The 12710-nt window shown below is 41.5% G+C and overlaps 2 protein-coding genes across 2 annotated transcripts in view; both read right to left on the bottom strand.

Annotated features, from left to right (window-relative positions):
• Positions 1 to 1001: 1001 nt before the first annotated feature.
• LOC311230806 (uncharacterized protein) lies at positions 1002 to 2974 on the bottom strand. Its single transcript, XM_084317186.1, has one exon. It carries the CDS (start codon positions 2928 to 2930, stop codon positions 1710 to 1712), a length of 1221 nt encoding a protein of 406 aa, XP_084173312.1. The 5' UTR covers positions 2931 to 2974; the 3' UTR covers positions 1002 to 1709.
• Positions 2975 to 3345: 371 nt separating this feature from the next.
• Positions 3346 to 12710, bottom strand: part of LOC311233148 (uncharacterized protein) — a gene marked incomplete at its 3' end in the record, with an annotated part of 94413 nt that continues 85048 nt past the window's right edge. The window contains exons 4-5 of the mRNA XM_084320039.1: positions 3586 to 3829; positions 3346 to 3355 (exon numbers count right to left, since the gene is read on the bottom strand). Of these exons, the coding sequence (XP_084176165.1) occupies positions 3346 to 3355; positions 3586 to 3829 (254 nt within the window). The remainder of the gene's footprint in view (positions 3356 to 3585; positions 3830 to 12710) is intronic.

A 12710-nucleotide genomic window follows, 5' to 3' on the forward strand; every position in this document is an offset into this window, starting at 1 on the left:
TTTTAATCGTTATTTCTTTTATTAGCGATATCCATTCATTTTCATTCATCCAGCCTGATGTTATCGTTGGGAATGGGTCTGAGCTCGCAAAAGGGCAAATACTGCCGCCTACGCCTTCCAGCTGGTATTGCACCCCATTGGGAATGGTGTGGTTTCTTCTCTGGGACGATCCGAGCCGTGCAGGCGGGGTTTAAATACTCAGGCGAGGTAGGCCTCAACAACGATGGCATGGAACAGTAACCCCGCCCGCCCATCAGTGTGTAACGGTCGGTAATGTCGTACGGACCTCCACGAGCAGTATTTGGAATGGCGATCAGATAATTGGATTATTTCTTTTGCATTACATCAGCTACAAGGTAAGAACACTATATAAATTTGATCGTTGATCTGATATTTATTTCTACCCCGATCGACGCTGTCTCTGTGTGTGTATGTGTGGCTTTGTGCCGTTGGTGGCAGGGGGAGGGGAGCCCCGCGGTCCAGGGCTCTTTTCATTCTTGCACGAGGAACGATAATAATGATGATCTAGCGTTGATTTCAGGAAGATTCGATAATCAGGTGAAAAATGACGTGTTTTGTGTATTCCACTAAAGGGCTATTATCGCGTCTTTTCCTGGGATTACTAGAAATCACCAAAACTATACTCGTATCCAAAACGGTATAAAACGAAAATGTACCGATGAAAAAACAATCAGTTTTGTACATGTTGACTGGAAGCAACTCACTGATAATCGATGGGTGTATTAGACCCATAGCTATAATTTAAGATATATTTTAAGCACTCGCAAATCTCGCAGTCCCCCCATTGATTAAAGCGGTGGCGTTCTAGCACCCTCTCGCACACTTAAGCGATGGCGCAGAATGAGTTAATGAACAAGGATCCAGAATTATATGCATGCAAGATGACAAAAAGGTTTTTCCATTTTCTGCCTGCCAGCCAGGAGATGCATGCACCTCCAAAGTGAGATTTTTAAAACAATTTTATCCCTATCAAACTTCGATTTAAAGTGTCATTACTGAGTCTTAAGGGGAGAATATCTGAATAATGCATGCCCCCCTTATCTGAGATAATTTACCATCACTGATGAACCCGACAGATATATCTGTGTATGTATTTTTTAAACCGTACTTAAAAATTATTACAAATACAATGTCTGCTAGTTCTCCATTTAAATTTTTTCATTGCTTAATTAATACAGTGGTTCTCAAGCTTTTTCATGTCAAGGACCCCAAATTGATATAAATTAGGCTTTGGACCCCAATTTGATTTGAGGAGATTGTTGTTGTTGGATGTGATTTAGACCAGAATTATGTAGCTGAAATAACAGTAGAAATTAAAAGCTATGATCAGGATAATCCACAACGAACCCTGGTTGAGAACCATTGGCCCAGATACTAGTAAAGAGTCTCTGGTGAGGCTAACTCATAATCATTCAGCACCTGCAGCAGCATAGAATGACATAAAATAAATTACATTACAAAGTACATGGCAGCTTCTATTGAGTATACTGCTTAGTATAAGTACATGGGGTTCCTATTGAGTATACTGCTTAGTATAAGTACATGGGGTTCCTATTGAGTATACTGCTTAGTATAAGTACATGGGGTTCCTATTGAGTATACTGCTTAGTATAAGTACATGGGGTTCCTATTGAATGTACTGCAAACTGTGTTTTGGGACGTGTTCTCTCTTCTTTTCAAGTAGACTCCTAGACTCCTTCATGCTTTCTCATGTGCGTCTTCAGATCTATCTTCCTACTATACCCTTTCCCACAAACTGAACAACTAAATGGTTTCTCTCCAGTATGCGTTCTCATGTGTGTCTTCAGATCTCCCTTCCTACTGAACGCTTTCCCACAAACGGAACAACTAAATGGTTTCTCTCCTGTATGTGTTATTGTGTGTGTCTTCATATATTCCTTACTACTGAACCCTTCTCCACAAAATGAACAACTAAAAGGTTTCTCTCCAGTATGGGTTTTCATATGTGACGCCAGATTTCCTTTCTGAATGAATCCTTTCCCACAAACTGAACAACTAAATGGTTTCTCTCCAGTATGAGTTCTCATGTGTGTCTTCAGATCTTCCTTCCTACTGGACCCTTTCCCACAAACTGAACAACTAAATGGTTTCTCTCCAGTATGAGTTATCATGTGTTTCTTCAGATCTACATTCCTACTGATCAATTTCCCACAAACTGAACAACTAAATGGTTTTGCTGGTTTCTCTCCAGTATGGGTTTTCATGTGTGTCACCAGATTTCCTTTCTGAATGAATCCTTTCCCACAAACTGAACAACTAAAAGGTTTCTCTCCAGTATGAGTTCTCATGTGAGTCTTAAGCTCTTCCTTCCTACTGAACCCTTTCCCACAAACTGAACAAATAAATGGTTTCTGTCTTGTATGTGTTGTCATGTGTAGCTTCATATAGTTCTTCATACTGAACCCTTTCCCACAAACTGAACAACTAAATGGTTTCTCTCCTGTATGTCTTCTTGTGTGCGTCTTCAGATCTTCCTTCCTACTGAACCCTTTCCCACAAAAAGAACAACTAAATGGTTTCTCTCCTGTATGGGTCATCATGTGCATCTTCATATAGTCCTTCCTACTGAACCCTTTCCAACAAACTGAACAACTAAAAGGTTTCTCTCCAGTATGAGTTCTCATGTGCGTCTTCAGATCATCCTTCCTACTGAAGGCTTTCCCACAAACTGAACAACTAAATGGTTTCTCTCCAGTATGAGTTCTCATGTGTGTCTTCAGATCATCCTTCCTACTGAGCAATTTCCCACAAACTGAACAACAAAATGGTTTCTCTCCTGTATGTGTTCTTGTGTGTGTCCTCAGGCATTCTTTCCGATAGAAACCTTTCCCACAAACTGAACAAGTAAATTGTTTCTCTCCTGTATGTATTATCATGTGTATCTCCATAGATTCCTTCCTACTGAACCCTTTCTCACAAACTGAACAACTAAATGGTTTATCTCCAGTATGTGTTTTCATGTGTCTCGGCAGATTTCTTTTCTCATAGAACCCTTTCCCACAAACTGAACAACTAAATGGTTTCTCTCCTGTATGCGTTATGGTGTGTATCTTCATAGATTCCTTCCTACTGAACCCTTTCCCACAAACTGAACAAGTAAATGGTTTCTCTCCAGTATGAATTCCCATGTGTATCTTCAGACCTCCCTTCTTGTTGCACCCAGGACTGCTGCTTGACAAACTTTGTATTTTCTTCTTTGGTTTCAGAGACATCAAACCTGGTCCCCCACTCTCCTTCCATTCCATTCCATTGCCGTCATCAGTATCAGTTCCAGAACAGTCTGAAGAGAGGAGCTGGCCATATCTACTTGGTTCTAATTCACCAGCTGGATTTATGTTACTGGCTGCTTCTGATCCTCCACAGTCCTCTCCATCAGGTTCTGTTTTCACCTGTTCAGTTGAGGTGCTGGGTAAAGAGTAAGCGTCTCCGTTTTCCTCCCTTTGGGTTTGAAGAGGCTGGAAGGGCAGATCGTTCTCTTCATCTTCACATTTCACTGGGTGTTCTGTGATCTTGGAGCGACCAGGGTCCTGGGTTTGGTTAAACCGTGAGGAATGTGGTTTTTCTTCATCATGTTCACTCTTCACAGCGACAGGGTTGAATGTGAACTTAATGATATCAGCCTCCTTCAGACCTTGAAGCTGCTCTCCCTCCTGACTGGTCCAGAGTTCCTCCTGTTCCTCTTTAATCTGTTGGTGGTCTGGCTCCTCCTGATCCAGACTGGGGCTCCTCTCCTGCTGCTCAGGGGGAACCTCCTCTTCACAGATAAACAGATGCAAGGCAAGAGAGTCTAGAAAGAAGGGCATACGATAATTTAGTTAGGACAGCCGAAACACGACCAATCTTTCGCCATCGACTAAAAACACACTTCTTCTGTGTTTGAAATTATCTGAAATGAAAGAAAAAAACAACCAACCTTCTTAGTCTTCTACCATCATGCACTCTTCCACTAATTAATCTTCCTTGTCTATATTACTACCTACTATACGTCTCTCTACTACTATGCACTCAACACTGCAGAACCCAAGTTTCAACACTGTTTGATGAACATTGTTACTCAGCTGAAAGAGTTGTACCCTTCCTGCTGACTTGTTGTACAGAACTTGTAAGTCACTTTGGATGAAAGCGTCAGCTAAATTACTAAATGTAAATAATTTAATTCAATCAATATGTCATTCTCAGCAGCCACAGAAGGTAATAGTGTGAAAACTAGACCGTTAAAACTAAACAATTACTCCACAAAAATTATTTAAAGATAGTAATTTAATAGCATGGTAATCGACCATGGATCTACCACTACAGACGACCCCTGGTGGAATACGCCCTGTGGGCAAACAAAAACGCTGAATAAGTTCCACGCCATGCAGGGGCTAGCAGCAACAACAACAACAGGAAGTTATATTATTGTTCTTATAAGCAGCAATGTTGGTCTAAAAAAGCAAAGAGATGACAAGATACTGAAGGTGGAAACTAATCCTAGAGTTGGGAGAACAATCCAGTGATGCTCCCTTGACGGAAACTGGTGCAATTAAACAAGAGATTTCTGAGCAGAGGAAGGATGTTGATAGTAAATATATAATAAATATATGTATTATTATTATTATTATTATTATTATTATTATAATAAGAGCATAAAAAGGCTCAAGCAGTGATAAGTTGTCAAAATAACAAAAAGGTCATATTGGAGAGGATATTATCCAAGTATTGGAAGAACGACACCATTAGATAACATATGGAGAATGATTAATAGAATGAGGAGAGGCAGACAGGATACAAATCTTCCTGTTTAAAAAAAAAAAAAAAAAAGGAGAAGAAATTGCTTGAGGACATGAAAGAGGCAGAAATGTTAGCCAAGAACATTGTTAAAGTCCACAGTTCAGATAGGTTAAGGGCGCTTTCACATATAGTTTTGGCGGACTCTGTGCGATTCGGGGGGTGAAGTTGCAACATTGTTGCATTCTTCATTTGGTTCGGTCTGCATTCACATTGCAATTTGTCAAGCGCACTGTTACGACCCTGGCTCAAAGGCACACAACCTAAGTGCAAAACCGACACCAAAACCTGTGTTAACCCAAAAAGACTACTACTACTGAAATACCGATACAAACTAAAGAACAAAGGATAGAAGAACGTGACAACTCTCCTTCTAGCCACAGACAGACTGCATGTGTGACTGAAGGGCTGGTTTGAACCTAACAGCAGGTAACCAATCAGCAGCAATTAGCTAATTAGCAGCCCTCACCTGTATGCGCAGTGACACAGGAGGAATCAGGCTCATGGTACATAACACCTCCCCCCCCAAAACTGTGACCCAATTAGTTGTCAGGGCCACTACCACAACAGCGATAACGGGCACCACAATCACCGGTACTGTGACCGTGAGAGGGCGTCTGCCAGCACGTTGTCCCTCCCACGAATGTGGCGAATATCCAAGTTATATGCTTGGAGGAACAAACTCCATCGCATCAAACGATGGTTCGAGTTCACCATGCTGCGAAAAAAAACCAAAGGGTTATGGTCTGTATACACAACAAGGGGCAAACTGGACGATCCAACGTAAACATCAAAATGGTTCAAGGCAAGAACCAAAGCGAGCGCCTCCTTGTCTATAGTAGAGTAGTGCAGTTGATGCTTGTCAAACTTTTTAGAAAAGTAGCACACGGGATGCTCTACCTCCAATGCATCCTCTTGCAGGAGGACGGCTCCAGCACCGAGGCAGGCTGTATACTGCGACGATCTCGTCGCAAATTGCCCCTTAATTTGGCCGTTGCGAGTTGGAAATATTATTTGGGAGCAACGTTGCGAGTTGTGATTTCAACCCTTCATTCGCATTTCACTCCTAAATTAATCCATACAAATTGGACACATTTAAAAAAAAACATTAGCCTACAACCAAGGCTGTACAGTGTGACACAATGTCGTGGTGCTATGAAAGAATCTGTCGGCAATGAATGAACTTACTGCGATCACCGATAGCCTGAGTGAAAAAAAAGATTTGCGTGTGGAGTGAATCTGGGTCACGCTATATACTAGGGGTGGGAATCACCAGTTTAATCACGATACGATATCGATTCTTTGGACAACGATACGATATTATCCGATATCACACAGTCTGCCACGATACGATACGATTCGATTCGATTCAGGTGCCTGCGATCGATATGAGACGATATTATGTGCCCATTCAGTAACATTTAAATCAACAAAAAAAAGGCAATGGAAATATCATGACATTTTTATTTTTGAGCTCTTTCAGACATTTAAATGAAAAACAATCTATTGCTTTTAATACAAATAGACCTCCTGTTCACTGTTTTTGGTTCATTTCTTTTTTTTCTCGATATTAATATCCTATTCACTGTCACAGAGCTGTATTTTGGCTGGAAAAGCATATTGGGAGTCCCAAGGTGCAGTACCGGCCAGATCCTGTTAGTGGGGCTATCCCCTAGAATGCACCCTCCCAGTCCCCACTTCTCTCTGCCTATGGCTCTGGGTTAGCTTGTTAGCTCACGCTAAAGTAACGTTATCTTCGATCTTTAACGCGACGTGGGCATAATGGAGTGACGAGGATTGCAAAGCAGGTTAGATGCATTGGACCCGTTGTGGAATAAAACAGCAGGGACATGTACAATTTTGGCTGGTAGCTCTCGGGCTAGGTGGTAAATAAAAAAGTAGATCTTGGTTCAAAAAAGGTTGGCCACCCCTGCTCTAGACGCTACTGGTGTTGATGTTAAACGGAGTTTGAGTTTCACAACACTGGGCGCGGGGCGATGACGTCGCCGGATTTTCAAAATAAGAGTATCGCAATATGAATCGATCTTTTTACGTGGCATCGATCCTATTTGATTATTGATAATAGATCGATATATCGATCTGGATCGATGTATCGTCCCACCCCTACTATATACTTGGTACTTGTAGTCTATCGTGCGATTAAAGACCATGTCCCTATCTGCGTAGTCTATACATCCAACACCAAATCCCATAATTCCTAGCAAAACGAAACTGAATGTGGCCTCTCTTCCTTTCAATATGGGCTATTGCATCGCCAAAGAAGCACCTCCTTTCAATACATTTAAGACACAAATTTTGCTCTGCAAGAACAACGGAGTGGATATCAGTCCATCTTATGACAACCACGTCCGATGTGGAGAGATGATAAGATGATGATGATTGACGTGATGATGTGATGATTGATTGACTGGGACACGGACACTTCTAACGTTCAGGTTTAGCCATGCATTAGGTGAGTAGTAGTAGCCCACTATTAGGACGTGAAATACTGTCTACTTACATTTATAAAATATCAACCTATCTATCTATCTATCTAATAATGAGACAATATGCAAATAAGATAATACTAATAATTGTCACGGTTCCCTATATGAAATGAAAGTGGCTTGCAACTTTACTGCTGGTAAAATCACTGTTTATTTCTCGTTTAGCATAGTATTACATTCCACTTCTATAAACACTCAAAGTCCTACCGTAAGAGCCTCATACGGGTCAATTAAACCTTTTTGATTAGTCTTTCCTTAGAGCTAAGTTGGACTGAACATTTCACTGTCAAAAGCGCAAATGTAAATAAGGTTGCGTCGCAACACGGTTTTCAAAATAAAGGTTACATATACAAATACCTCTCAATTCTTATTAAAAAAAGTCCCGGATATACATAAACATTAATTGTCATAGATCTCTATAAACGGCCCAACACATTGATCACTTTAGGCACACACTGAAACCAGTAACATCACAAATATGAAGCAGGTAATTACCCATACAAATAATAAACCTTTCATGGGGTTATTTACAATAATAATTCATTTGATTTCTAAAGCACTTTTCATTGTGAAACAAATGTATGCTGAGTTTCTTGTCCTCCTGATTAATGCAATGGTGTGTGTGTGTTGTGGTGATCTCATTAAAGGAGCACTACACAAGCGCGCGCACACACACACACACACAGTTTGTTGTTTTTGTTCTATTAGTGATTTACACACTCTCAGTTGGTTCATTATAAAAGATACAAACCTGAAAACAAACGCACTTAAATGTTAAATAAAAGGACCACAGTAATGAGGCAGGAGGAACATTTTTAATAATGGTAAAATTGTTATTTAAAAATTTGCCCCTAAAAAATATTTTTTGCCCCTAAATTTCTCATTTAGGGGCAAGTGTGCCCCTAGTGAAAAAGCTTAGCGTACAGCCCTGCGAGGTCACTAGCATCTACTGCTAACTTGAATGGCAGTTGAAAATCAGGAGCTGACGGAACTGGAGCACTAATCAGAATGCCCTTGATACTCTCAAAAGACCGTTGACAGGTCTCAGTCCACACAAAAGGTACCTTAGGACTGAGCAGATTAGTCAGAGGGGCAGCAACAGAAGCAAAGTTCCTACAGAAACTCCTATAGTACCCTGCCATACCTAGGAAGCGCTTCAACTCCCGCCTGGTGATGGGAGCCGGGAAGCCCACTATAGCCTCCACCTTAGCTGCAATGGGGCACACATGCCCACATCCAACCACCTTACCCAGGTAGGTAACCGTGGCTTGTCCAAACTCACATTTTGCAAGGTTAACTGTCAAGTTAGCTTCATTCGCTTGAACACTTCCGCCAGATGCTCCACATGTTGTGACCAAGAGGAACTGTGGATAACCAGGTCATCCAGGTATGCTTCACAGAACGCTACCCCTGCCAGGACCTTGTTCACTAGCCGCTGAAACGTCGCTGGGGCATTTCGCATGCCAAAGGCCATCACCGTATACTGGCAGAAACTCTCTGGTGTGACAAAAGCGGATATCTCACGTGCTCGCGGAGTAAGCGGAACCTGCCAGTATCCCTTTAGCAAATCCAATTTAATTACAAAGGCTGCTGAACCCACCCGATTGATACAGTCATCCATCCGAGGAAGAGGGTACGAGTCCGGCTTGGTTACTGCATTAACTTTACGGAAGTCAGTACAGAACCGATGAGTGCAGTCTGGCTTATCAACAAGCAGGCAGGGGGAGCTCCATGCACTAGAACTAGGCTCCGCAATGCCATGTGTCACCATATAGTCTACTTCCTTACTCAAGATCCGTCGTTTTTCCAGATTCACCCTGTAATAAATAGATGCGTCATACGCGCAGGAGGTCAGGTGCTAACAGGTAGGCTAACCAAACACTCAAAACAAACAAAATAAATACAACAAACAAATTCAAACAGGTGCCCCTATAACCTGATGTGACTACTTACGCTTCTACATCTAAACTGCAGTCAACACGGCCCACCACATGTCTAGCCTAAGAAACACTAAATCAGGCCCTACCACACTACCTGTGTTTTCTGGCCCCCTATCCTACCTACCCTTAAGCTAATGCCCTGTAGACCTAACTAGGGCTGCAACTAATGACTAATTTGGTAGTCGACTAATCTGCCGATTATTTTTTCGATTAGTCGACTAATCGAAAACCAATGTAAAAAAAAAAAAAAAAAAAAGGATTTTCTTTTTTTTTAAATGACCTATCTTTGTGAAAGTGGCTTCTCAGCTCTGGTCCAGCTGAAGACAGAGCAGAGGAACAGATTGGACATTGAGCATGACCTCAGAGTTGCTTGTCTACCATCACCCCAGACTTTGAGACTCTTGTCAGGACCAAACAACAACATCATAACATGATGATCCCATAGCAAATTAAAATAATGACTCATGAAACATTTGAATTTGGATCTTTAAGCCACTTTAAATGAAAATGTATTTGAAGAACAATACAGCAATCACTCATAACAAGATAAATAAATTAAATAATACAAATTAAAGTGGAAGTGTACTTTAAATAACTTTTGTTTGCTGTGTGTGAGAGGAGTCCGTGTGTGTGTGTATGTGTGTGTGTCTTACTCTGATCGCTGTGTGAGTGAGAGGAGTGTGTGTACTGTGTAATTTGTGTGTGTCTTACTCTGATCGCTGTGTGAGTGAGAGGTGTGTACTGTGTAATTTGTGTATGTGTGTGTGTCTTACTCTGATCGCTGTGTGTGAGTGAGAGGAGTGTGAATGTGTGTGTGTCTTACTCTGATCGCTGTGTGAGAGAGAGGAGTGTGAATGTGTGTGTGTCTTACTCTGATCGCTGTGTGTGAGTGAGAGGAGTGTGTATGTGTGTGTGTCTTACTCTGATCGCTGTGTGTGAGTGAGAGGAGTGTGTATGTGTGTGTCTTACTCTGATCGCTGTGTGTGAGTGAGAGGAGTAATGTATTGTGTGTCTAGTCTGATCATCATCTCCTGCAGGGGAACAATGTTTTCAATGTCCAAAATTTGCTATGGGATCATCATGTTATGATGTTGTCTGGAACCCTGAGAAGCCACTCTCACAAAGATAGGTAGTGCACAAAAAAAAAAAAAAAAAAAAAAATTAAATTTTTTTTTTTTATGACTAATCGACGCAACAATTTCTCGTCAACGATTTTTTATAATCGACATCGTCGATTATGTCGACTAATCGTTGCAGCCCTAGACCTAACCCTCTTCAACCACACCTGCTACCAGCCAAAGATCATATTTGACCATCCACCCGTCAAGTACATGGTATGGTACAAGACAAGTAGATGGTACTAATCACTTCTCTGACTGCCCCAGGAGTATGTGGTGCACAGGAAGCTAACAAACAACCAGAAAATAATGTCGGAGGAATCGCATGCCTCCGTGACTATTGCAGTAGTTGCGCATTTAAAAACAATAACGTTAGCGCCACGCATGCAGCCATAGCAGACTATTTGATTCCTTGACTAGGAAACCCTAAACTAAGGGCTCGATATTGCGACCGTTTTGTGTGTGCAGTGAAAACTGAAAGTGCTTTGCATCCTAGTTAGGGATGTCCCGATCACATTTTTTTGCTCCCGATCCGATCCCAATCATGTGATTTTGAGTATCTACCGATACCGATCTTTCCCGATCCGATCAAAAAAAAAGAAAAAATAATTTAAAATATATATATATTTTTTTATCCCAATTTCTCACATTACATTCACCCTGAATGTTGACGTTATCCAGGTGAAAAGTTTACTTCATTCAAGCGAGGCATTGCAATCCTTGACATAAATTATTTGATGTATAATTAAATCAAAGGAAATGCATTTGGGTCCGAGAGTGTGGCTGGTCTGCCATTCTGCAGCTGGATACTATTGGTTTGTTTTGGCAAAATTCTTCTGCTCTGTGTGACAATAAATAAATGATGATATGCAATTTAAAACCAAAACTAAGGCCTCAGTATGAGTTTAAGACGTGAACATGGTCATGTTTGTTGAATAAAAAAATTAAGTAAAAAAAAAATATATATAAATAAAATCCAGAATATTTTTTTGCCAATCCCGATCTTCGGAAAATCACGTGATCGGCCCCGATCCCGATCACGTGATCGGATCGGGACATCCCTAATCCTAGTCATTACATTGCATTTTTTACAGTTTTTGTATTTTTCTCAACAATAAATTATAAATGACAATCAGAAATGTCAAGTTGCATGTTATTCTAACCAGCTTAGTTCTGTTGCATTTCCAATTTATTTATTTAAATTATAAATGTATCAGGAATCGATAAGGGAATCGGGTCAATAAGCAGAATCGTATCGATAAAATCTTATCAATTCACATCCCTACTGTTAAGGGGTTAATGCCACAGTTTAATGAAATTTAAAGCCAATTTTGCAATAAGAAACATAGATATAGGCATAAGTAAAAGCAAAACAGAATTGCTCCACCTGCCGGCCAAATCCTCCCCCCTAACCGACCTTTCAATCACAGTCGAGAATGCAGCTGTGACTGCGTCCCCGACCGCCAAGAACCTTGGTGTTGTCCTCGACGACCAGTTGAACTTCTCTGCTCACATCGCAGCGACGACCAGAACCTGCCGATTCCTCCTGAGCAACGTCAGAAGGATACGCCCCTTCCTGACAAAAGAAGCCACCCAACTCCTCGTCCAATCAACAGTCATCTCCCGCCTCGACTACTGCAATGCACTGCTCGCTGGCCTCCCGGCCACTGCCACTAAGCCTCTTCAACTCATTCAGAACGCAGCGGCCCGCCTGATCTCAAACCTACCGAAGTCGGCCCATGTCACCCCACTTCTTAGGGACCTGCACTGGCTCCCCATTGCTGCACGAATCCGCTTCAAGGCCCTCGACCTAGCATACCGTGCGGCAAAGGGAACCGCTCCCGCCTACCTCCGGTCAATGGTCTCTAACTACACACCCTCAAGACCCCTACGCTCTGCATCTTCTGGCCGCCTCAGACCTACTCCTATCCAAGCTCCGGGAGGGTCATCAAAGAGAAGTCGCCTATTCTCAGTCCTTGCCCCACAATGGTGGAATGAACTACCCACCCCAGTTAGGACAGCCGAATCACGTCCAATCTTTCGCCGTCGACTAAAGACGCACTTCTTCAACCATTATCTGAATTAAAAAAAAAAAAAAAAAAAAAAAAAAAAATCTAACCCTAACTAACCGTACTGTCATGCACTTGTCCTAATAAACTAACCTACACTGTAGCACTCAACACTTTGATGAACATTGTTGCTCAGCTGATAGAGTTGTGCCCTTCCTGATGGCTTGTCGTACAGAACTTGTAAGTCGCTTTGGATAAAAGCGTCAGCTAAATGACTAAATGTAAATGTAAATGTAAATGTAAGTATTTACAATGAGTAAATAT

Source organism: Notolepis coatsorum (assembly GCF_963971535.1).
Source record: "Notolepis coatsorum genome assembly, chromosome: 1".
Lineage (NCBI taxonomy): Eukaryota > Metazoa > Chordata > Actinopteri > Aulopiformes > Paralepididae > Notolepis > Notolepis coatsorum.